General features: G+C 51.7%; 2 protein-coding genes across 8 annotated transcripts in view; one reads left to right on the top strand and one right to left on the bottom strand.

The window, feature by feature from the left end:
- The window catches only part of STK32A (serine/threonine kinase 32A), a 39080-nt gene extending 35462 nt beyond the window's left edge, over positions 1–3618 (top strand). For all 5 annotated transcript variants that reach the window (XM_083798481.1, XM_083798482.1, XM_083798484.1 and 2 more), the window contains 2 exons: positions 1418–1482; positions 2391–3618. In XM_083798481.1, the coding sequence (XP_083654607.1) occupies positions 1418–1482; positions 2391–2475 (150 nt within the window). In that variant the 3' untranslated portion in view covers positions 2476–3618. The remainder of the gene's footprint in view (positions 1–1417; positions 1483–2390) is intronic.
- Positions 3619–5981: 2363 nt separating this feature from the next.
- DPYSL3 (dihydropyrimidinase like 3) overlaps positions 5982–25137 on the bottom strand; it is a 57566-nt gene continuing 38410 nt past the window's right edge. For all 3 annotated transcript variants that reach the window (XM_083798473.1, XM_083798471.1, XM_083798472.1), the window contains exons 2-14: positions 21664–21752; positions 19762–19946; positions 17491–17655; positions 17112–17173; positions 16536–16616; positions 15324–15392; positions 12850–12970; positions 11857–12013; positions 8893–9034; positions 8457–8627; positions 7697–7876; positions 6932–7094; positions 5982–6608 (exon numbers count right to left, since the gene is read on the bottom strand). In XM_083798473.1, coding sequence (XP_083654599.1) covers positions 6520–6608; positions 6932–7094; positions 7697–7876; positions 8457–8627; positions 8893–9034; positions 11857–12013; positions 12850–12970; positions 15324–15392; positions 16536–16616; positions 17112–17173; positions 17491–17655; positions 19762–19946; positions 21664–21683 — 1605 coding nt within the window. In that variant the 5' untranslated portion in view covers positions 21684–21752 and the 3' untranslated portion in view covers positions 5982–6519. The remainder of the gene's footprint in view (positions 6609–6931; positions 7095–7696; positions 7877–8456; positions 8628–8892; positions 9035–11856; positions 12014–12849; positions 12971–15323; positions 15393–16535; positions 16617–17111; positions 17174–17490; positions 17656–19761; positions 19947–21663; positions 21753–25137) is intronic.

Here is a 25137-nt window from a genome sequence, read left to right as displayed (position 1 = left end):
CTATTGCTTTTCTAAAATCTCCAGTTAGGTGTGTGTGTTTGGGGGGAGTGGGGAGTGAGGGGAATGGTAACCTGTAAATGTTGAAGTTAGGTGTATCTAAGTCGCAAAATGCTCCAGAGACACTGCACAGTTTTTGTGGTGCTGGAGAGATTCTTTTAGGTAGAAGTTTGTTCTTCTGTTCACTTTGGTTCTGTCTCAGGTGCTGCAAAAACATAAAACATTTCCAGGGCCAGAAGCAGCCCAGGAAGAGGTAGTGCTTTGAACACACAAGCTGGTATCAGCGAGCTTAGCAAAGTCCTGGGTTTGAAATATTCTGCTAGTCAGGAACTGGTGTCAAAATTCTTACTGGCTTCAATAATGCCAGAACTTCCTGTCTAGATCATGAAGATTGATTTGGCTTTAAAAAAGCTTCATTCTTCCTCATCCCTTTAATTATACGGTACTGAGATTTTCTTTAATACAGTTATGAAAAGGTCAGTTGCATTTTTGACCATCTTAAATATTTTACCAAACCCCCAGTCATAGTTTTTTCAAATACAAAACCGATTCTTTTTTATTTGTTACCAATGGAAGCAAATGTCCTTTAAAGCAACAGTTCCTCTGCTTCTGGAGTTGGCAGGGTGGCCAGAGCACTGTCCAAGGGCGAGTTACAAATAGCTCTGTGCAGTGAGCAGACCTCAGAGAGTGGGTCAGTCTGGTTTCATGAAGCCAGGATGAATTGTGAACATTTATTCAAGAAGGAATAGGAGAAAACATGTTTAAAGATGACTTAACTTGGAAAAGTGTTTATCTGCAAAAAGGAGCCTTGTTGATCAAAGCCCCCCAGCATTAAAAATCAACTGGGAACTCAGGACTTGACCCTGCATAAGGTTTGGCTTTCTCATGCATCCCCAGTGTGCCGTGCCCTCCCTTGGCACTGGAACCTTGTGCTTATTTTCCTTTCCAATAGCAAGGGCCTGGATAACTTGCTGTGTTGAGTCAAGATCTGTATGCCTGTTTGGGAGTACAGCTCTCTACACAGTTAATACAAGCAACCAGAATCTGAATGGCTTCTTTCATGTAGACCTTCCACAAAACAGAGCATGAAATAGCTCCTGAGCTGCTGCCTCCCTCCTGCATTGTGCAGGAACTCTTGGGTACCCTTCACTGTGGTGAGTGGTTTTATGATTTTGCAGCCTGAGGTTTTTCTGCAATAGTCCCTGTGGATATACAATGTGTAATTTGGAGCATGTATACCTACTGAGTTCTTTGTGAGGAGAGTTGTAATTCCATTCTCCCAGCTGCAGTGCTGGAGATGCTCTGTACCTAAAGATGTCTCTGTATATCCTTGAAGCTGCCCTTGTGAAATCTTTTTGTTTCAACTGTGAATTTATTCTGTTATTCCTCATCCTTTTATTTTTCTATTCGAATGTGAAAGGCCTACCATCTTCAAAAGCACCTAGAGATGCTCCAGAGGGACTTCATTGTTTTCAACAGAGAAAAGTAAGTATTGATAAAAAGGCAGTGTAACAGATGCTGGCACAATGACAAAGACTTTGGCAGACTCGGGTTTTGGGCCACCTCAGCAAACTGCAGATTGGGTTTTAGAAGCTTACTGAGGAAGCTGTTGAGAAAAAGACACTGGTGAATGCAGCTTCAGCTGTTGTCTGCCAGGGACTGAAGAGCCATTTTCATTCATGAGGGAGGGTCCAGGCCCACAGCCACAACCTGTGCTCATGGCCTGGCTTGCGGGGGCTGTTACTGGTAGTCCTGCAGTCAGCTCTCATCTCTAGTGGTACTACCAGTCCTGCCTCCAGACCACGGAGCTGCAGAGGGCAGGACCAGAAGCTGGTGATAGAGCCCGGCGCCAGGCACGTTCCTGGGCCAGGTCCAGAGCCGTCGCTGCCTCCCGCTCCCACACGCCGTTCCTGGGGCTGAGGCCAGGTGCCCTGCGCACACCTCTGCCAGCGTGGAAACTTCATGTCTATGTGTGGACGTCAGCCCCCAGGGCTGTGGCAGGGGTGCTGCCGCTACAATGAGGTGCAAGCCCAGGCCTCAGTGTCCACAGCAAGGACTTTCTTCCCCTTTCCACCACCTTGCTGCTCCTGAGTAAAGTCCTCAGTGCCCCCACCCTGCATGCTGCCCTGCCACCAGGGGTGGGGTGAGGAGGGGCAGGGACAGGGGCAGGCAGGGATGAGCAGAGGATGGTGCTCCTGCAGGCTTAGTTGTAGCATGGCCAGGCTGGTCCCAAGCCCATAATGGACCTGCTGAAGTTTGGGTCTTCTCCATGGGTGGGCAACCATCATCCTCCAGCAGCAGCCTGCACAGGAGGGCGCTGGGCTGGTGCGGGAGCAGGCAGCTCACAGGCAGTGCCAGGCCCTCCTGCAGCTTGACCTCCTGTTCTGCCCTAGGGTGAGACACCAGCACAGCAAAACCCAGGAGCATGCAGCGCTGGCGAATTGCCTGCATAAGGATGGCCAGAACAACAACCTCTGAGCACAACAACCCTGATAGTGCTGCACAGCCCCACTGCGCCTCCTCCCACCCTCCTGCAGAGCTGGGTGTGGAGGAGGCCCTGTGGGATACCCTAGCAGTTTGCCACCAGCAATTAGAATCAGAGCCCATTATTTTGCCTTTCTTGGTGGCAGGAATGTGACTCAGCCACTCAGCACTCTTCCTTTCGGGTTTGGCTAGCCGGTATTGCAGCCTTGGGGCTGAGTGCCAGGCGACTACCAGCAGGAGCAGAAGGGTTGGGAGTGCACCCTTAGTAGAGCTGTTACTGCCAGCTTCATCCTGGTGGGAGCTGCATTTGTGGGTCCTGTCTCTCCAGGGGCCAGGATTCCTGCATGGGCTCTCAGCTTATTGCTCCAGGCAGAAGAGGCAGCTCTGAGCTGCAGGGTCTCCACCAGCACAGGTGGAAAGTGGCCTTTGCTTGCAGAGGTCTCCTGCAAACATCCTCTAAGTCTGGTTGTGGAGGGCTGGAGGTGGTGACCAACTCCTTCCCTACCTGGGTGGGGGCAGCAAAGGTTTCCCGTGAAGCCCCCCCTCTCACCACGCTGTTTCCTGGCCCATTTCACACAGAGCTGGGCTGGCCTGGTGGGTGATCAGCTCACACAGGCAGATTAGGTAGCGACAAGGTAACAACCAAGTACTGGCAAATAAGCAGCATCCAGAAGCTTTTCCAGGTCATCCTGAAAAATCCATTCACCATCACATTAAACTGCTGCAGCTCTCTGAATCTGATGGGGTTGTGGCTTCCAACATCAGAGGTAAATTTGAATGTGTAGTTTTTATCTCTCTACAGTTGATTTTATACTTGATTTAAGCAGCTATTCTTTGCAGTAAAAGCTGTGCCCTTGGTGCAGCCTTTGCCAAGACTGTGATTGGCCAAAGCATCTCTATTATGGTAATGCGGGGAATTATGCTATTATTTAAATGCTTTCGCAGACCCAACTTTTCACCTTGTTATTCAACATTTTTCCTAATCTCAGCAATATAATGAATGCGTGATGAACTGTGTGCCTCCCATTTGCCCAGAGGTGTTCTTGTATCCCCTGTGCCTTCCTGTCTTTCTCTCTCTGGCTAAATCTGATTAACTGAATAAAAACAACAGCAAATGAAAGGTTCCTTCCCAGATAATCAAAAGCCAATGTTATGTCTGAGGTCACTTGCACTGCAAGGCAGAGTGGATGTTCCTCCTGCCTAGTGCTGTCTAGGACTTTACTGGACTCTCAGTTTAAATCTTTTCTCCCGGATGAAGACTCCCTCTGCCTCTCAAGCTGTGGATTTTGCCCTGTTCCAACATAGAAGAAAAATCAGATTGTGTTCAGTGGACCTTCCAATGGTCTTCACAAATGCTTCGGATAGACTGATATGTGAATAAGCCATCTTTCATTGATCAGATGATGGCTGGCTGGGACACCTTGGGAAATGTGTGGTTTAAGCATGTGCACAAGCAAGCCGTCATCCCAGTGACTGCTGGGAGAGGAGCGTCTCCATTCCTCTTGAGCATGCAGCAGCCACACATTCCCTACGCAGACCAGACCATGAGCCCTCTGTGGGTCACATCAGGCCTGCCCTCCCAGCCAGGAATAGCCCTGGGGGGATGCAGATCTCTGGGGCAGCCCAGCATGGCTGCAGCAGGGCTGTGTGCGATCCCATGCAGGCTGCCAGGGGGAATGGGCTCTCTGGACAGTCTGGTGTGTGGTGCAATGTGCTGGGGACCCTGCTCTGGTTCCTCTGTGCTAAGGCAGCTCCAGGGTCAGCCTCCATACTGCCACCCTGCCAACTCCACCCCCTGCAGGACAGCTTCTCTGCTCCTCTCACCCACCTGGCCTCTCTTGCAGTAATTTGTAACATAGACTTGAGTGGCATCAGCTGCAGGTGTAGGCTCTGACATCTTTTTTAACAGGCAGGTATCGGCAGCTCCCTGGACTTGAAGGGGCCTGCTCTGGCCTGCACTGAGCATCCTTCTCCTGGTGTTGTGCCATGGCAATGTGGACAGTAAAGACAAGCAGCCCCACAGGTTTAGGGGACTGTAGCAGTTTGCTGCTGTCACATGAGGGTGCACTGGCAAGGTGCAGCCACTTCTGGGTGAAAGCTGCAGGGACCAAGGGCTGCAGCACTCTCTGCAGTGTGCCCGTTTCCTGTGCGCAGCTGGCCAGAGTCTTCCGGGCGATTGCACCAATTCACTGAGGTGTCATTACCTTCACCCACACGCTGTGCCCGTTGGTTTTGTTTTATTTGCTGGGGTCAGGCTCTTGGCATAGCTGCAGCACAGCATGTGGACAGGGCTGGGAGTGCAGCAGTGTCACTGTATGCTGCTAGCATGGAAACAAACAAATGGGAAAAATTACCCTTTACTGTCCATGGAGCTGCAAAACAAGCAGAATGAGTTCACCAGTAAGTTGGTTCTTTGCCCAGTCCTAAATAGAGTCTGGGAGGGCTCGGTCAAGTCTGGATGTGGCAACAGCTCTACCTGTCACCTCACCCTGGTGCCGCAGCAGACAGGCTCATACACCACAGACCCAGACAAGGAAACTGCTGCTGGATGGGGCAAACAGCTATTGCTGCATCAATACTGGTGTACTCTCTGACCAAAAACAAACAAACAAAAAAACAACCCAACAACCAAACCTCCTCAAACAGTTAAGTGAGAACATTGCATCTTTAAAAATTCCCCACAGACCTCTAAAACAATCTCTACTCTCAGAGGCACAGTCTCAGCTTAATCACTACCAGGCAACAGGGAAAAATCTTAAATTATTTGATAGCAGAGGTTCACAAAACTTCCAAGTATGAACAGTCTTCCCCACCCCAGCTCAACTATTCTGGCATGGCCCCTGAAGGACTGCTGCACAGATAACTTGTCCTGTCTGAGTTGCAGGCACATAAAAATAAATATTTCAGGGTCAAATACTTGACCCAAAAAAAGTGTATTTATTTAGCACTGCCTAAATTGACACTTATTTTTTGTAATATTTAAAAAACAACCAAGTTTTTTTGAATGCCTTGCAAGCTTTAAAAGGTTGTGACCCTTGGTTTGACAAACACCACTTCATAGAAGGGAAGCATTTAACTCACAGGTGCCAACAGCCTCCAGACCAGCTGCAGCTGGGAACACCTGAACACGGTGATGTGCAGAGCTGGTCCATGTCACTGCACAAGTGACAGGCACAGACCACAATGGCCAGGTCAGGCTGCAGCCAGAGACTACGTGGACAAACTGAACAGACCTTCAACAGTGCTTGCACCAACCTGTTTTGCTGATACCTTTGCTTTTGCCCAAGAAGCCACATGGTCCCAACACCTACACCAGTCCCCAACACCTATACCTACAGGGATTCCCTCTGGCCATGCAGCTCCCTCAGCTCAAACAGCCCAAAGCTGCTCCAGGAGCCCTGCACCCACCCACGGGACACAGCTTCCCCTGCCCCTGCTCTCCCAAGGGCCAGGCAAGCAGACGCAGCCTGGAGATGAAAAAAGCCAGCCAGAAAGACAAATTGTTTGAAGGAACAGTTGTTTTTTTCTTTTTTTTTTTTTAATAAAGTGTACAAAGTCATGAAATACCTTACATGAGGCACTGTGACAGCTGTTACAGAGAGATTCGGGCTTCCCCGTGGGCCTCATGGTGAAACACCGACAAGAGCTGGGTGAACACGACACAGACCCCTGACCCTGCCCAGCCAGTGCCCATGACGGTCCTCCCCACCTTCGCACACAGTGGCATCCCACAAGTGTTCAACACAAACAACGGACTCTGAGCCAAGCAACCTGTCTGAGCAGCATGCATACAAAAGGGAAGAGGAAAAACACAACCCATCCCAACCCACAACAACAATAACAGAATTTTAAGGCTATGCATAAAACAAAATGAAGCAACATCTTTAAAGCTAGGTAGCAAGTAGCATTTGTGAAACATAAGGCTTGAGGCTTACTGATTCTTCAGAACAGGTTTATTTGCTTTTCCTTCTTAAACACCAATGTACCATTTTTCTTCTTTTGCTTGTACAGGGATTACTTCCTTCTCGGCGTGGAGCTTTAGCTCAGGGAGGTTATATTGGAGCGGCCTCCCGGGGGCGCAACAATACGCTTGCTGGCAGAGCGAACACCTTCATCAATCTGGGTACCTGGCAGAGGGCAAGAACAAAGGGAAGAGGGAAAGTGAAGTTGAAAGGATTTTCTTCACAGGACTCAGCCACCAGTAAGGCTGGGGTCTAACTGAAGGGCTCCTGGCAGCCTGCAGCAACCTGCTCTGCCTCCAACTCTGGCAGGACGCTGAGAGCAGTGGCCTGAACGTCTCTGCAGACACTCCTCCAAGAGCAGACCCATGTGGCAAGAGCAGGGTCTGGTGCTGCGCTGACACTGCCATAGCTGCAGTCTGCCCCCCCCTTCAGCCCCCACCCACTCCAGGGGCACTGCATTCTGCCAGCCCAGCCTCTGCAGTGCTCACCTGACAGACTGAACCCCGACTGATGGAGGTTCCTGATGGGGGGAGTCTGTCGCGTGGGGGACCCCCTGGTTGACCCTGCAGGGGTGCCCCCCTTGGGGGTGGCGGTCAGATCAAACACAGGTCCATCATACATGCCTCGGGGCACAGCATGCATCTCCGCCATCTGTTACAGGAGAGAAGTGAGACAGTGAGGCTGCTGTGCTCCCTGTGAGTGTCCTGTGAGCCCACTGACACCACCAATGTCTTGCTGCACAGAGCCCTGGCTCCCTGGTACCACTGAAGAGGCCACTCACACCACCAGCCCCATGCCCCTCTGTCCTGCATGCCCAAGACCTCCATGCAGCATGGAGGTGGCTCAACCCCACCGCTCACCTCCGCACAACAGCCTCCAAAAGCGTGCAGAGGCTGTGGGTGACAGGCAGCCCCTTGGCACAGGTTTATGCTGTGTGGCTGGGGAAGAAGGCCATTTTGTCCAGTCTCCTTCTTTTTCACTCAGCACTTCCCTTCAGACTCCTGCTGCAGCAGGAAAGCAGCGAGGGAGCTGCTGGACAGGCATCACCCACTGCTGACCCAGCCAAGAGTCCTGCCTCCGGTGGGGGAACACTACCAGCAACAAGCCTTAGCTATCCCAACTGTATGTTTGACATACACTGGTTTGCAGCACTGTTTCCAGGGTACAGTAGGAAAACAATTAGCTGTCAGGGAAAAGGGCAATTTGGGTTAACAGCGTCACAGCTCTGTCTGCTGACAGCCCCATCTCCTTACCTTCCTCCTGGCCTTGATGCGCTTGTAAACATAGTCAGGGAAAGGGCTGCTGGGCAGGAAACGTCCAGTCCCCTGGGTCACATGCAGGTTGCCATCCTCCAGCATGATCTTCCCCTGGCATATGACAACCAGCGGGGCCCCACGCAGCTCCATCCCTTCAAAGATGTTGTATTCAGCTGCCTGCAGCAACCAGGGATGATGGTCAGGAGGGACACGAGCACTGCCTGCCCTGAGGGCTGCTTAGTCCCCACATACCACTGCTGAAGTCACCCGGGCAGGGAGAAGACACCTGTAACAGCCTTCCCTGAGCCACAGGCCTCCTGTCCTTCACCAGGTCCACCATACCAAGGATCCACCACAGCTCCCACCGTGAACCAGGACCTACAGCTTCAAAGCTGGCTGCAAGCAAGGACTGCAGCAACAGAGGGCAGGACCCAGGTCAGTGAACAAAGCATGCCGGCAAAGCCAGGAAAAATTTGGACCCAGAAGAGGAACCCAGATCAGGAGAAAGGCGTCTTTACAACTGCATGTGCCAGGCGCAGGGGAAAAGCAAGGCAGCTGGGTGAGAAAGGCCCTGCGAGCAGAGCCCAGGGCTTACAGGCATCCCACCGTGCTGTCACAGCTGCATCACCCATAGCTGGGACTCAGTCCCTGAATCTACCAGCAGGGCAGCGCTGAGCTCCCAGCAGTGAGATCACCTGCACAGAGCACTGCCCACATTGCCCCCCTCAGCACCCCCACCCACAAGCAGAGAGCTTACAGACTGGTGGGTTTTTGCCGTGACGATCTTCACTGCATCAGGATCCCAAATGACCAGGTCACTGTCTGAGCCCACAGCTATTCTCCCTTTTCGTGGGTACAAGTTGAAGATTTTTGCAGCATTAGTGCTCGTCACGGCCACGAACTGGTTTTCATCCATCTTTCCTGTAGCCTGCTCAGACACAAAGAGAACAAAGCACTCATTTGGGGAAGGGAAGAGGAAGAGCCCAGGTATCAGACAGACCAAAAGCTAGAGGTATGTTCACGGACCCTGGTCATTCACCCTGAGCTTGTGGCAGATGCCTCTCCTGGTCACGCTTATTTCAACTTAGGGACAGGAGACATGCCACTGGGTGCCCAGCTCTGCTGGGACAAGGACACAGGGGGTCTGAGGTGCCTGACGAGCCTGCCCACTCCTCCCCAGGTGTGGCTCTTACCACCGCCTTGTCCCAGATGACAGACATCCGTTCTTCTATGCCGTTGGTCCCCTCTGGGATTGCCGTGAAGTTGTCTTTTCCAACTGCTTTCTGTGCAGTGCTGAACGTACAGTGAGCGCTTCCCGAAACCTGCAGGTCACCACTGGGGTGGTGGTAACAAGAGCATCCTGAGCCATTTTGTGTTCAGACAATATCAGAGACACGAGGGCCAAGGATCTCCTCAGTGCAAAGGCAGCCCCCAGCTCAGCTCTCTGTTACTCTGCACCCCCGTTCCTGTGACCCTTCAGCCTGGAGACCTCCACCAACTCAGCCCTGCAGTGGCCGAGTCCCCTGGGCTACAGGGGCAAGAGAGCTTGCCAACACCATGCTGCCTGCCTGGGGCATGGACAGCATCCTGCCCACAAACACACAGCCCAGCAGAGGGAAATGTCATGGGAAACAAGGGAGGGGCCTCTGTGCTAAGCCAAAAGATGCCCTTCCATACCAGACTGTCATTCACACCAAAACAGAGGGATAAAACATCCCAGCGTGAGTTAGAAAAACTACTTCTGGCAGTTTGTTGGGTCTGCTTGGGAGAGCAGCCCTTGTGCCACGCAGGCAGGAAGGAGCCTCTCTCCAGCCAAGGACTGTCACCACAGCCGGCCCTTTTGTTGCATCCTAGCAGCGCCAGCTCCCTCAGGAAGGACCTCATCCTGACCCTGCCCAGGGGGCACCGCTGCATCTGGCAGAGCAGCTGCAGGAGCGTGAGTGCACAGAGCTGAGCCTGCATGCTGCTGCCGCTCACTCTCTGCCTGCCGACCCAGCCAAGGAGCCCACCCCAGCCAGGTATCTGGGCTCTGGCCTGCGATGTTTCGTCCAGCAGGAGCTCAACGACAGCAGCCCTCAGCACCATGTGAGCTACAGAAGGAGCAGCAGCCAGCAGCACCAACCAAAAAGGTGTGATTAGGTAAGCAGGCTGGCCCACACTGTGGCATGCCCACCACACCACTGTCACAAAAGCAAATGCCCCTGCAGCCAGACGGGAATCTGATGGCAGGGTTAGCAGAGCCAGGACTCCCAGAAACGGCTCTTGGGACTCTCAGTAAAGCCACGCTGCAGGCACTGCCCAGTGCTGCTACCCAGACAACCTCTGCCTGGGAAGGGCCTCCAGCAGGATGGAATCCATCCATCCTGAGCTGTCCAGTGACAGCAGAGGGCAGGAACAGGCAGAGCCAGCCGCTGCCAGGCAGGGCAGGGCAAGGAGCTGGAAGTCATCCCGCTGCTGCGGGGAGCTGGGGACACATGGCTGCTGGAAGCCATCGCTGCCAGGAAAAAGGAAGCGGGTCCCAGGCCAGCTCCTGGAGCAGCCACGCAAGGACAGGCCATGAGTGTCAGGCTCCTGGACTTGAACCCGGGAGGGCACTGACACAGCGGCTCTGTACAGGGCCACAAATCAGTCCTAATCCCTAGGTAATCTCCATCTTCCTCTGATAATTTCTGCCATATGTCTGACTGACTGCATGGACTGATGACACAACATGCTTCCTAATCTCCACCAGCTTTGTGCTGGTGGAAGAAAACAAGCCTCCCTGCCCAGCTGGAGCTCCTGCAGCTGCTTTTTCTGCTGCAGCCTCAAAGGAAACAGCTTGGGAAAGGCACTGGCACAGTGTGGGACAGACCTATGTGGGCTGCAGGGACTCAGAGGTGCTCCTGCCTCTCCTTTGAGGGTTGGGGTAAAATTGTTATTGAAGTGGAAGGAAAGCACTAACAAGGCAATTCAGGAGCTGGGCTCACTTTTCGCTGCCAGTCCCTGAGACCTGCACCTATTTCATACATCCAGACCAAGCAGAAACACATGACCACCTACTGACCACAACAAAATCCAGGGTGAGCTGGACGTCCAGATCCCAAATGCATGGGCACTTCTGCCAGCCACAGCATCTCCACACACACACACCTAGCAATACCCCCACACTGTGGCACACAAACCTGGCCTATGCTAGCATGCTCTTCTGCTCTGACACCTATTCCTGACCCAACATCCCTTGCTCATCTCATCACAGATTTTTCCAGCATTACCTCAAAGGTCATTTCCATTTACAGCCCCCTCAGTGTCAGCCATCCCCACCTAACACAGACCAGCGCCACATGCACCACTCAGCCAGCAAACACAGGCGAGCTGGGCTCACAGCTCACATGTGGTGCACGGGTACAGCCAGCAATGAGATCTACGTCCCTGGCTGCAGCGCGTGCCTTTCCAGTGAGAGGATGGAGGATAGCTCTGAGAAAAAGGTCACAGCAAATTGCTGAAGTGCTTCTATTGTTTGCTCTCTGTTTTCGACAGATCCCTTCCCCACCCCCTGCCTTTGCGGTAAAAAAAAAATAAAAAAATCTACCATCCCTGTCAGATGCACATGAGCTGCCCTTAAAGACCTCGTGCTCATGCACCTTGCAGTCTGTACTACTGCTTATCTGTACAGGTGTGGAAAAAAAGTCAGCTTTGTATTCAGCGCAGTGGGTCCCCATCGGCCTGTGCCACCTGTACCCCCCAGACTTTCTCTTGCACAGCTGCAGCCCAGGCAGCTGCTTACGCTGTTCTCACGCTGGCTGCTCCAGCTTGGTCAATGCTGTTGCTGACACCTGTTACCTGGACCTCATTTCTTTGCCTTCTTCAGGGTGTTTAAAGCAGTTCATGACTGCTGGTTTGTTTTTTTTTTTCCTCATTACTGATGTTAAGCCTGTGGTGCCTCCTCTGTCCCGCAGTGCTCAGGGATAAGCCACCATGGCTCCAAGGTAGAGCCATTTCATCAGGCAGCTCATTAAATACCTAGGGTAAAGTGGTTCAGGGTCGACAAACGTCTAGACTACCCAAATACTCCATGGCCTCTTCCTGGGCGATTTGAGGCCAAGGCACACTGCCTCCCGTTCAGTGTCACTGGTGGAGCCGCCAGTTCAGGCACAGCCAGCCCAGCCTCTGTAGCTCACCTGGCCAGGAGGGAGTTGATGTAGTCAGGGGTTGTGGGGTCTGGGCTCAGCGGGGGAGAGACCACGAACGCTGCAGCCTTGGCCCAGTTCTTGCTCCAGTAGTGTGTCCCATCAGTCCCCAGACTGGCTGTGATGGGCTCACCAAACACCACATTGCCTGGAAAAGGGGGCAGAGAGGACACAGTGTTGGGGACCCATGGCAGTCTGATCCCCACTGCCTGTTGTGAATTCAGGCACTGGGTCAGATGCGAGGGACCACTAGGCCCATGGTGCATCAGAAGCCCACCCTACATGCCATTGCTGCTGACATGAGCGCCATCCCAGCCCTCTGGCTATGGGTACAGAGCCTGATGATGGTACAAGCCTAGATGGCATGTGGTGTTGGAAGACAAGGCCTCAGAGCTGCATTCTCCAAAATAAATCCATACCCATCAAGGACACTGGCAATGTGCCCCCCTGCCAACGGCTGCCTTCATGCTGGGAGGCCCTGTCTGGACTAGCAGGAAGCAAGGCCCCTGAGCCTGGCAGAGGACAGCTGCTGCCAGCCCTCACTGTGAGTAGGGGCACAGTTCGCTGAATCCAGGTGGGACATGCCCGCCTGAGTCCCTGCACTCCAGCACCGCTGCAGGGCCAGTGCTGCCAATGAGGCTGGGGCTGTACCCAGCAGCTCCGACTGTGTGCATGTGGATGGGGTGAATGTCCCCACAGAGACCTTCACAAACATCTTGGGTCTGTCCCAACCCTTGCCCACACCATGACATTGCATGACATGGCCACAGAAGGTGCCTCCAGGTGGCCTGGTGCAGCATCCCCATGGCCCTTCACAAGTTAGGGTAAGCCCCTGAACTTCCCCAGCAGAAGGGGAAGCTCTGGGCTGCTTGAGGCATAGGTGCAGGTCTGAGCCCAATAGCCAGGATGCAAAGACACCGAATCCAGCCACCCAGGACCCCAGCAACAACAGCAAGGCTGTGTGCAGCACCAGCAGCTGCTCACCTTTTTTTCTGGCTTGCGAGATGAGGTCAGCAGCACTTTTGCTCATCACTTTCGTCACATAGAGAGGGCAGTTGGTCTGGCTGGCAATGGTGATGGCCCGGAAGACGGCTTCTGCTTCCAGCTGGAAGAGAGAAAAGCGCAGCTGCAGAGGAGCACAGGCGGGCGAGGAGAGGCATGCTGCCGGGCCTTCTCACCCCGGCTCCCCAACTGCAGACTAACTGCAGGGGAAGTGTGGAGTTGCGCCCACCATTTGTTCCGTTGCCTGGTTCCAGATCTGCCAACAGCTGGAGAAGCCCAGGGCTGGCTGCCCATGCCTGGCAGCACAGTTTAGGCTTGTGCAGGCTGACACAGGTCTGCCCCTTGGAGCACTCACTGCTGCGGCACTTGGTTTAACTGGACACCACTACCCTGCTGGTGGCTGGGGTGCTGCAGGCTGTGCCTTGGCAGGCTGCTCCCATCAGGGTCTGGCTGTCCCGTAAGCCAGCTGCTGGCCATCCCAGACAGTTGGGCTTCGCTGGCCTGCTGCTAGAGCAGGCTGCATTTCCACCACAAGGGATATCTTTGGACTATTACATCAGCCCTTGCTGAGCCAGAGCTCAGCTCCAGACGTTCTTTGAGTATTTGCTCTGCAGCTTGGCTTCAAGCTTCTGCATGATAAAGTTCAAAACAGAAGCCTTAAAAAGACAACGTACCAATCAGCCAAGCCCCGGGGGAGGCAGGGACTGTGCAGTTGCTGCCTGCAGGCCGGCAGCTGCTTAAGCAATCTCAGTGCTCCCAGCAGCAGGTTAAATGAGGCACTGCACCAGACGTGCACACATGCGCTCCTCGCGTACTTCTGCAGGCCTGTCCATGGCACTGTCCATCAGCACAGTGAAGACTTTTTCTCTTCTGCTTAAAGACCTTTCAGAAGATTTTTACCAGTGCACTTACAGACTTCAGTGGGTTTTAACAGAAAGACAGGAGCAAACAGAGCAATCGCTGAATGCCCTTTAGAATGGGTCACAGTTTGGAGCAGCAGCACACTGCGCTACCAAATGACCAGCACCACCTGGTAGTAGAGCATGTCTTTAACTCCCACTCAGGTCCCTCCAGAACAGATCCTTGGAGTTGTAGGCCACCCTCCCAATGCCCTGACATCAACTGGCAAGCTTTGTTGGAGGGTAGCAGGTCACTTGCATTCCACCTAACATTTTCCCAGGTCAAGGGTGTTCTGGAAGAGGTACGCTGTTTCTTTTCAAAGGTAACGACACCTGGATTTGGCTGGACAGACTGTATCTACAGCTTTCTTGCACTGTTCCCAGTTGCCTTACACTTTAATGGTGTTTCAAGATCGAACACTTAACAATGCTTTATCATCTTTGGACGAGAAGAACCGCAGTGCTGCCTTACGATAATAGGACAGTTCTCAAATGCTGGCACAACCACAGCATCCCGTAAATGCAGGTTAGCTTGCCAGCTAGTGGCAACGGGTCTAAAGAAAAATAAATGTCAGTTTACACAGAGGGACTCTGATCTACTGTATTTTATATTGAGTCTTTTCTCTGTACAGGGAAATGTTTTACTGTCTCATACTTCAAAGACAGTAAGCATTGCATTATACTAGGCTGTATCTGTCATTACCAACCATAATACAGTCAACTTCTTATACTATTTATTTAAGCCAATTGATTTTACTTCAGCAGATCCTGAAATACAAATCCATCCCTGTTTTCCTCTACTCAGCTTTGCTGTTGTACCAAATTCCTATCGTTTTCTTCTTTTGTATGCTATGGAAAGTTAAAAGCAGCTCTCGGCAGGGAGCTATCTCAAGAAAACTTATCTAAAATTAGATTCAACTCAGATTAATAGACCAAACAGAAAAATACCTCATAAACTAAAATTAGAAATTATCTAATCAGCGTCTTGACAATGACTTGTAACCAGGATATTCCCCCTTTCTTCCCCTCCCACACCTTTCACCAATGGCTTTGTCTGTCTGATTTCAAAACTCATGTTACACCCAAAGCAGAGATTAGGCAGAAAGAAGCTGGAATCTGTTTGTGCTCAGAGACATGAACGATAACATTTCAGGGGGACTAAAACTCACTATTCAATTCTTCGCAGGCCTCTTACACTCTGGAATCACCAATACAAAACAAATGCCCCCAAACCACCCCCTGGTGCTGCCACAGCCATACATTTTTGTTTTTATTTTTATTTATTTATTTATTTTATTTCATCTCTGGATTACTTGGAAGCCCTTGTCTCTGCTAGGAAACTCCAACAAGACTGAGATATGTTTGTCACAAAAGCACACCTCGCTCTTTCCTAAACCAGTGATTACCCAGACAGTACTGCCTGTACTAATGAACATATATATATAGGGGGGAGTGGACATACACACACACACATTTGGCCCTGCTACACTATGCCCTGCTACGGCTTGTGAGGAAAGCTCTTCAGTGCACTGAGGCTGGTACCGTCCTGCACCTTACCTCCTCTGGTCTGCTCAGCACATGGCCCTCGGGTCCGGTTATTCCCATCTCCAACATCCTGGCCTGTTCCTAGAACATGGAAAGGACAGCGGGATGTTACCAAGCTCTGAACCTGTCCCCCAAGAAAAGCAGAGCCCTCCCAATGGCCATGCCCTCAGGCTGACACCAACTGACATCCTGAGGCCCCCCAGTGCAGGGCAGGAGGCAGCCGCAGGGAGGCTAGGGACCAGGAGCACTCAGAGGCATGTGGACACTGGCTGAAACCTCTGTGACAAAACAAGTACAGCATTGAGGAAAAAGCGTACAGAACTCCCCAGCTCCACAAACAGCACCCGATACATTTCCAGGCCCTCTTCCAGCCACTCCATACCTCTCCTTCTGAAATGCAAGTAGTCTGTTGAGAAAACGACCATTAAAAGGCAATACAATTCCAAAATTCTCTTCCCAAGGTTACCATTTCCTCACTCACTCCACTGACAAAGCTGCAAAAGCTCTGCAGTAACAAATTCCCCAATTAGCTGGTGATCCTTTTAAATCCTGATATTTTCTAGAGAAGTTCTGTGTATTCCAAGTTTCATTTAATTTTAGGCAGAAAAAGAGTGGCTGGTATCTGCTTTCAACTCATCTGTCAGCTTGTCTTTCTAACTCTGCAAGAAACTACCTGTTTAAGAAAACTTTGGCCAGTGCATTTTTTTTTCTTTTAAATGACACAAATATTTTCACTGACCTTCAATCTCATTGAACAAAAACGTTGAAAAGTTTGGCTGTATCTAATAGGCCATAAAATAATTTGAGCTTTCATCACCTTTAGAAAAGAAGATGATAATGCTTGCTGTAACAAAAGAATAATATGCTTCTAAACATGTCCTCCTGACTCCTTGGGTTATCTACCTTTCCTTTGAAATGGATTTTTACCTAATATTGCTCATCAGAAACAAAACACAGAAACACCACGAACCAGTTTTTCTATGTTGACGTGCAATTCAATGTCCTGAAAGACTATGCTGAAAGGTTTTGCAACCTCTTTATTGCAGTTCCCACCAGATACTTCACAGCAGAAAACTTTGCTAAAAACTTTGATATCACTGCTGAGTTGCAAAGAGATAACCTTGCAAAAGACGCCCATGCAGCTTTAGTGTCGTGTTGCAAATACGCCATATCAAATCAGCCTGGAAGAGACTTTCAGTCCCAGCACAACAGAAGAGTAGTTACCTGCGCAATTATATCTCCATTTTCAGCATGAACTTGAGCTATGGCACCCAGCTCTCCCAGGCAGCTGAATATCTCATACAGCTGAAACAGAAACAAGAAAAAGTGATTACAACACAGGCACATCATCCTGGCTTGTGCATGACCTTAAAGCTCCCTGCACTGTGCCCTTCAGCAGAAAGCTGCAGCAGGGACAGGGTCAGCACGGGCTGGAGGATCTGGTGTCAGCCACACAAAGACCAGGCTCCGTGACCGTGCCAGGCAGTTCCTTCAGGACGCCACCTGCCACCAGCAGATGCTCCCTGTAATACCCCATACACCCCTCTGCCTGCCATCCTCAAAGCAGGAGCATGGCCAATATGCAGCGCAAGGTGACTCACAGCTGCATAGCGGGGGCACTGCCAAGGCTCGCACCTCTGAAGGCAGCAAGGATAAGCAGAGAGGAGCTTGCAAGCCCCTGTAAAGCAGGGTGGACAGCATCTCGCCTTGGGCCCCAGAGCTAGGATTACACAGCACTGCTGCCATCTTTACAGTCAGCACTCCAATCACACACAACCAAAGCCATAAATGAGGTCCTACCTCAGTGTTTGACATCTGGTACAAGTCCTTGTAGGCCATATAAACCATGAAGGAGTTGACTCCTAGGGAAAGAGCAGAGAAGAGAATGCTGAGGAAGGAGCCAACAGCTCTCCCTCCCCAGACACATCCCGAGCACACAAGAAGAATTCAGACCTGGACGGAGTGACCCCTGGCAGAAACAGGGAGCAGGCAGGAGGGTGTCTGCTTTGGTTGGCTGCCCCTGGCAGCTTATCTGCAGGATGCTGACTCCTGCTCAGGGCCACGCAGGATCCCAGCAGATGCTCAACAGCCAGAGGAGCAAGGACAGCACATCCACCACCTGCCCCTTCCACCAGGACCCCTGCACCCAGCCGGCAGCAAGGAGGAAAGGGCAGCAAACCTTTCTCCTGGACCATGGTGTGCAGCTCCTGACGAACACGTTCACTCCAGCGAGGGATGTCCACATGCAGTGCGTAGTCGCAGCAGGCCTTCCCATCCGCCCACTCCCGCCACTTCTCAAATGCCTCCACCAGGCTGGACTCGGGCTCCGGCACCACGTGGTCCACTGCAAGGGGACATGGGAGCTGTGAACAAAGGCTTCTCCAGCTGCGTGCCCCTGATGTGCACCCCACTGCATCCCTGCATGCTGCAGGGCATCTCCACCATCCCAGACCCGTCTCTCTGGCTGCTTCAGGACAGCGCCTAAGAGGTCCTCATCACCTCCATGACTTCCCTAGTCTCCTCCCAGTGCATTTATTGGATGTGAAATGCATACAGCCTTTACTTAACAGCCTCTGGCAAAGGATCAGGGGCTTTTACAGGCTTCTGCTGAGGAATCAGCTGAAAGCTGCAGCGCCTTGTCCCTCCTCATCCTCACTTCAACCCCATTAACACACGGTCTCCTGTCCCCTGCAACACTAATGCACCTTTTACTGCCCATTACACCACCTCATGCCCTACCACAGTGCACTTCACACAGCTGATTTTTTTGGTCCATGGGGGAAGGTGAACTGGAGTGGGGAGGGCAAAAAAACCAGTCCTTTACTGGATCAACAATTGCTCCTGAACCCCATGGAACCCTGCAACACACACAGCTGTGGCTGCTGCACAGCAGTAAAGCGTGGATCTGCAAGCACTGCACACCCTTGGCACTCTCCAGGGAAGGATCTCAGAATCCCCTTTCCTTTTTCGTTAGCACTGTTTATTTCTGAGCAGTGCACGATGCCAGGACATCACTCTGTTCCTCTGCTCAGCGTCATCTGAGCATCACGCTGCCCTATTTTTATTTAGCTGGGGAAAAGAAGTTATGCCGTTACTCCTTTTTGAGGTTCTCAGGGGCACCAGTGGCTGCAGACGCTGGAACACTGCAGAACACAGGATCTGAAGCTGTGCAGAGGGTTCTGTGCGTATCTCCTTTCCCAGCACCTTCAGTACCACTAACAGTCCTACAGATTCATCTTGCGCCTCGCTCTCTAGTCTGAACCAGACATCACAGAAAAGATGAGCACACTGTCATGGATCTTTAAAGCAAAGAAGACTATGAAAAGCATACAGGAAAAAAAAATAACTGGGCAACTTTTCAAGAGTGCAAGAACAACAAAAAATTCTTAAGACTGAGGAGTTTCATTTGGATTGAAGTTTTATTGCAAATGCCTTCCCCAGCTCAGAACAGGAGCATGTCCAAAACACACTGCAAAAAAGCGCTTGACTGGGGACATGAGGGTTAACAAGAGCTGGACCATGTTTGCACTGCTATCCTGATGTGTACACTCTGCCTCCCCTGAAGGCTGCACTCTCAATAAGTGAAAAAAATTTGTCCGTTCATTGCTCAGCCCCTCCATGAGAGCTCAGAAGCTCTATTGTGCCACACCCTACTGTTTACTGCTAACCAGCACTCAAGCAAAAGAGAGCTGATGCTCTGAGAGGTTTCACATTTTAATACCCAAAGGCATGTTTCATCCATTGGTCAGGAAAATTCATTTTCCGGGCCCACCCTCTTTACTTCAGCCAGATGAAAAGATACCAGGGCTCTGCTCCACCCAGACCTGCACCGCCACAAGTTACTGGTAGCAAAAGCTGGAGTGCACAGTTGGCTGCACTTTCTGTTCCAATCGCTTTTCCATTAGAGGTGCCAGCCAGGCAGGGAGAAATGCGGGCTGGCCTGGCAAGGAAAGCAAGCATCCTCGAGGGAGTCTCTGCGAGATCATCACTGCTGAGATGGCTGCCCGGTCTCTGCCACTTAGCCTGCAAGTTTCTGAGCTCCAAGTGGGGCTCCCATTCTCAGCCCTCCCCCCTGTTTTCACAAGTATCAGATGTGTTTATGTTCCCAATTACCTCTTCCAGAGAGTGAGAATGACACCAACTTGACACCAACTGTTGAGCTTCTTTCTCCTTCCTCCAAATTTTCCCTAAATCCTCCCTGCCAGTTGTCATCTGTCCATTCTCCCTGCCCTAAAGAGGAACTTCAACATAACCCTCTTTGACTGTACCCTCCTGCATGACATCCTAACGTCATTTTAAAAATATATAAAAATCTTCAGAAGATATGGAAACCAATATCAAACAGATCGCATGCAGAGTTAGAATACTGAATGTAGCAGTACTTTAACTGCTCTCAAAAGCCCAAGCCTGCTGGGTGCTGTTGCGCACGAGACCTGCCTTCTGCACTCACTGATCATTGTAGTTCCACCAGCCAGGGCCGCTTTCGTCCCTTGGAAGAAATCATCCACTGCTGTCATCCCCTTGTACGGCATCTGCAGGCGAGTGTGGACATCAATTCCTCCAGGGATCACCATCTTCCCATTGGCTTCTATGGTTTTGACCCCTCCAGGGACAATCAGATTGTCTCCAATCTGCCTGATGAGACCACATCAAGATGGTGAGGCACACACAAAGGAAAACCAGCCACAACGCAATCAATTGACAAGCCAGGCGGGGAGCAGCCAGGCCACCCCCTCGGCCTGGTAGAAACGCCCCACTCATTCCCAGGAACTGGGGTTGAAACCACCTCGCTGAGCAGAGAATCGCAGGATTGTCCGGCCCACCTAATCTGAGATTTGCACAGTCCAGGGAAGGCTGGCATCTGTCCACCTGCTGCAGTGGTGTCTATGGAGACACCAGCTGTCTAGGGCAGGCACTGGCTCAGGGAGGCCTGAAGCACAGTCCGATGGGCATGATGCAGACCTCTGTAGTGCACACCAGCCCTGGGTCCAGTAAGCTGTACCCCTAATCTCTCCTCTCCCCCATCCTTCTGCCCACCTTAAGTAAGGCTCAAGTCCGAGGCTTACTTACAGAGAAAGATGATTTCCTAGCATAATGCCACAGCTGCTAGGCCAGCTCAGGGCTCGGCAGAGTCTGGCAATGCTGCTCCCACCACAAAGTCCCGTGGGTGAAGGACAGCCCCCTCCCTTGGGTACGCGCTGCAGTGGGCTACAATGCCAAAATCTGAGAGCCCAGTCTGGCTGCACCACATTCACGCTCCTCCCAAGGAGCACGGCAGGAGTCCTCCCTCCACAGGACCTTCCCACTCGCCTGCTGTCCTCCCGCCCCCGAAGGATGCTAACAACAGGGCCACGCCGCAGTGAAGGCAGCTAGACCCCAAGTACTTAGAATCACAGAATCAGAGAATATCGCGAGTTGGAAGGGACCCGTAAGGATCATCAAGTCCAACTCCTGGCACCACATAGGTCTACCCAAAAATTCAGACCATATGACTAAGTGCATAGTCCAAACACTTCTTAAACTCTGACAGGCTTGGTGCCGTGACTGCGTCCCCAGGGAGCCTGTTCCAGTGTGTGACCACCCTCTCAGTGAAGAATCTCTTCCTGATGTCCAGCCTGAACCTCCCCTGTTGCAGCTTGAAAAAGCTTCTTGTGAAAACAGCAAACCTAAAAGGCTCCAGCATAATCTTCTCGTAGCTTAAAGCACCCTTACTGATAGTTCTCTGGAGGGCAATCGACATCCTCCTCTCTGTACACAGCAGCTCTCCTGCAGGACAGGTCACCTGAATCTCCCTTCACTCATCCTCTGCCCCCTCAATCCCTTTATCTGTCCATATGTAGCACTTAGCCTTCAAATCTCTTCTTTCAGAAATCCTATTTTCATCAAGCCTTCTTCAGTCTTCCCTGATAAATCAAGATAGAAGACAACTTGGTTTGCCTGCAATTCCTGAAAATCTCAGGTAGGTAGATGGGCCGCAGCACAGTGCTGTCCTCAGTAGTGCTAAGAATGGGATCTTGGGTAGGGTTGCTCATACTAATACTGTTGAAAAAAGGCAAAACAGGAGTCAAAAGACAAATCTTGCTCCTGGTTCAGTTAGATACAGCTTTGTTGTACAATGGACACTATGTCACAAAGCCACCAGCCCAGCTGCAATTCAGTATAAACATGCCAAGCATCATATATGTGCCCATACGCACTGTGGAGAGCTGAGCCTCTAATCAAAGTGAGCGGTGAAGTTTCACCAGCTGGCAGGCAGGGTGCAGACCATATCCATGAAAAACCAATAACCATCCAACCTGAAGCTAATTTAAGGGGAGATGGAAATAATATGCTATGGAAGTCCCATACTTACTTTATGAGACCATCTTCCATATAAATGTCAGCATAGAATGACTGGTCATCGTTGACTATTCTCCCTCCTTTAATGAGTAGACGATCACTCTGTGAAGGGAAAAATATAGCAGTAGTCAGTAGCAGGCAATGCACGCATTTGTCAGCCATTGGTACAGTGACTTTCTTGGGTGCTCTTCTACTGCATCATACAGCTCACCCCAACAGCAGATACTGCAGAAAGTTCACATCTGCACCAACACTTGAAAATACAGGACAAGCACAAGGACTGAAAAAATCAAACTCATGGGGCTGTTTCTGAGGGGAACAGGTGCTGCCAGGAACACCGCTGAGGTGGAATGAGTACAAAGGAGAGGCACTGGGGACACAGCAAATGTGCTTCCACAGAATATACAGGGAAAAGTCAAGAGCCTCCTGCACCAGGTCATTATGCACATAGTTCCAGAGGCAGCACAAGTCACATACCAGTATTTAGAGGAAGTTTGTTACTGAGAGCTTTCCTACATCCTTAAATATGATCCAAATACTGTGCAAAATACATTTCATTGAAGATGACAATTTATGTCTCTCTCATCTGTTAACACCTTGCAAAGACCACTGGCAGAACAGGCAGCCCCAAAGATGATGCATTTGTTGTTGGACCTGTCCCTCCCCTGCAATGCTCAGGGTGGTCCTTCCAAGGTGTTCCACAATGTTACAGGAGGCAACGAACTGTATTCCCATCTCGTCACTTACCACCTCTTCTCTTCTCCTTTCTACTGACATAAATGACCAGAAACCTCCAAAGGAGCACAGACGGAGCAGAAGAGCACCCAGAACAGAACTGCTCTTGTGCCCCTTCCTGCATTCATTTTTGGGCCTGGACAACCCAGCACACACTATGGGGAGAGAACAGATGCTGTCATGTGGGGAACAGACCCCAGCCTGAGGAATCTGAGGTCCATCTTCTGCCTTCACCTGCACCAGTCTTAACATGGGCTGCACGTGGTACAAAGTCAAACAACCTGATCTCACACATGGCTACCATGCATTCAGATGACAAGAGCTGGTTTTGCTGTTCCAGAGGATATGCAGGCTCCATAACTGTTTAAAACACCTCCAACCGCCCTCTGGCTTTCAAGCTCCCCCCACGTTCCCCTCAGCTCCCTCCAGCACCTGTAGCCCAGGTTCCAGAGAGTGAGTAGGTCCGTCCCTCCCACGGTGTGAGCCTGGACCGCGGCTGCTGGCAACCCTCCGCAGGGCTCACATGCAGGCGCATCCTGGGGGGTTCCCGCACAGTTAATTCCTCTAGAGGGAGCTGGGCTTCCTGCTCTTCATCTGCTGCTCCAGGGTGATTTCTGGAAATATCACCGAGCTGTGGTCATTTGCAGCCAGAGAACTCCCTCACACCCTTGCATCTCACAGCAGCCAAAGCTCCAGGCCCGTGTGCCTTATACAGCAACTCATTCATACAGGTCGAGACAAAGAAATTGGGTGGGGAAGGGAGCACACAGCACGGTGAGCTTGCCTGGCTGCAGCTTGGTGCTGGGCAGGGCAGCAGGCTCGGTCTCCTCATCGGCACTAACAGCCTGCAGTATCCCGAGGTCCCCTGTCTAAGATCAGGTTTGCCCTCAGCACAGCTGAAGGCACAACAGGACCCATATCCACCAGGCATGGTGGCACCGGGCTGGAGCTGTGCCCCATTCTCTCCTGACCACAGTCCTTCCCCAGCAGCAGACCAGGCTCTGCTCCCCTCTCTCCTGAACGCAGGTGGGACACAGGTCCAGCAGAGGTTTGCATGGTGCTGGTCGCAGACCTCCCCGGACAGCTCCCAGCAGCCACCCGTAACAGGTCACTGCTGGCACAGGCAAACGCTGCCTTGACTTGTGACACTGGGATCGTGGGCACCCCTTGCTTGCATCTTCCACCCTTGGGTCCAGCAGAGGTAGCAGACCAGCCGGGCGTGCTGGCCTAGGAGTGCCGTGTCTTGGGGCCAGTTCTCAGCCTGCTGCCCCTCTCCCCAGCAGCACACCTCAGGTGATGCCCAGGTTTGGGACTGAGGACTCTGGACCCAAACAATGCTGCTCACGAACCACTGATTCTTCTCCTCCCTGGCACAGGGTACTTGTCCCCCTTTGCATCTGTATAAATGTCATCTAAGTTACCGTACTGTCATTTTAAGTTCAGAAAACCCAAAAGGAGTGAAATGGGACCACAGCCACTTCCTTATAACCTGTCAGTCAGAGGGGAAAACAGCTGAGCTGTGGCTTCTAGGGATGCAAATGATCAATATTTAAGTAACACTATAAAAAATGCAGATAGCAATAGTCAAGCAACAGTATCAGGCATAAGCTACAGAAGAACTGGGGCTATGGTGAGAAACAAAGGGAAGAAAATTCTCGTTTTATATTCCAGTCAACTGTATGTGAAGTTTCTCCCATATGTCCAGTTCCCTATGCCCTGGCAGATCATGCTTGGCTTCAGCTAGCCTGCTCAAGGAGACAATAAAAGACTCAACCTGTCCAGATCCAATAACACGACTAGGCCATGGTATGTCTTGCCTATCCCCTTCGCACCTTCCAACTTGCCTTTCTGAGGGCCCTGGAGTTCATTTTCACAAGAACCAGGAGCGCCAGCGAACACTGATGCTGTCCACTTCTCCCTGCACATCAGACCAGAGAAAGCAAAGGGACACAAGCACCAGTGGTGTGAGGAGTCAGAGACTGAAATACTTGACAATTGCTGAATAAAGTGTTAATATGAAGTCAGAAAATATGCCTGCATACAAATACAAATGGTCACTTTGTGGCAGACATGAAGGGTTGCTCAGTGCTAACTCGGTTAGTACACAAATAAAACTGCTAGGCTCACTACGGCTGGAGCATGAACAAGGCCTTCATTCAGGGGATCGGGCTCTGCCCCAGAGCCCACCCCACGCCTGGCTGCCAGACCATCCCCGTGAGAACAGGAGAGACAAGGGCTGCACCAGTGCCCACCCATTAACCATGAGGAAAAAATACAACACAGTGAAAAAAGGAAAATCCCAATGACATCCCATTCAGGGGTACACCCAGACGTAAAGAGGTAGGGGGAGTGGAAACGAAGAGGATGAAACAGTTAAGAGGAAACAAGGCCGACTTAACAGACAGGCTTCTGCAGCACGCATATCCAGAGCAGCCTCAGATCACAATTAGTGCACTGTTCCCCTGCCAGAGCTCGCCTGTGCTTCTCCACACCCACCGTGTCCCCCTGCCAGCCAGTGTCAGGCTGTGCCACCAGCCATTGTTATCAGACGTGAAGCTCTGTCTGTGCAGGGAGCAGGCAGGCGCCACGGCAGCTCCTCTCCGCCAGGCCTGGCAGCGGCATGGAGCCACGCGTACCCCCACGGCCCCCGCCCAGCCCCTGGCTGCAGATGGCAAGTGGGAACCCGGTTCCTTGCCAGGGCCACACGCCGGGGCAGCGCCACAGCTGCAAGGGGTCCCTGAGCACAGCCACA

The sequence above is a fragment of the Anser anser genome, assembly GCF_964211835.1.
Source record: "Anser anser genome assembly, chromosome: 14".
NCBI classification, from domain to species: Eukaryota; Metazoa; Chordata; class Aves; order Anseriformes; family Anatidae; genus Anser; species Anser anser.
The sequence above is the reverse complement of the archived record's forward strand: the minus strand, read 5'-3'. Positions and strand labels throughout refer to the sequence as shown.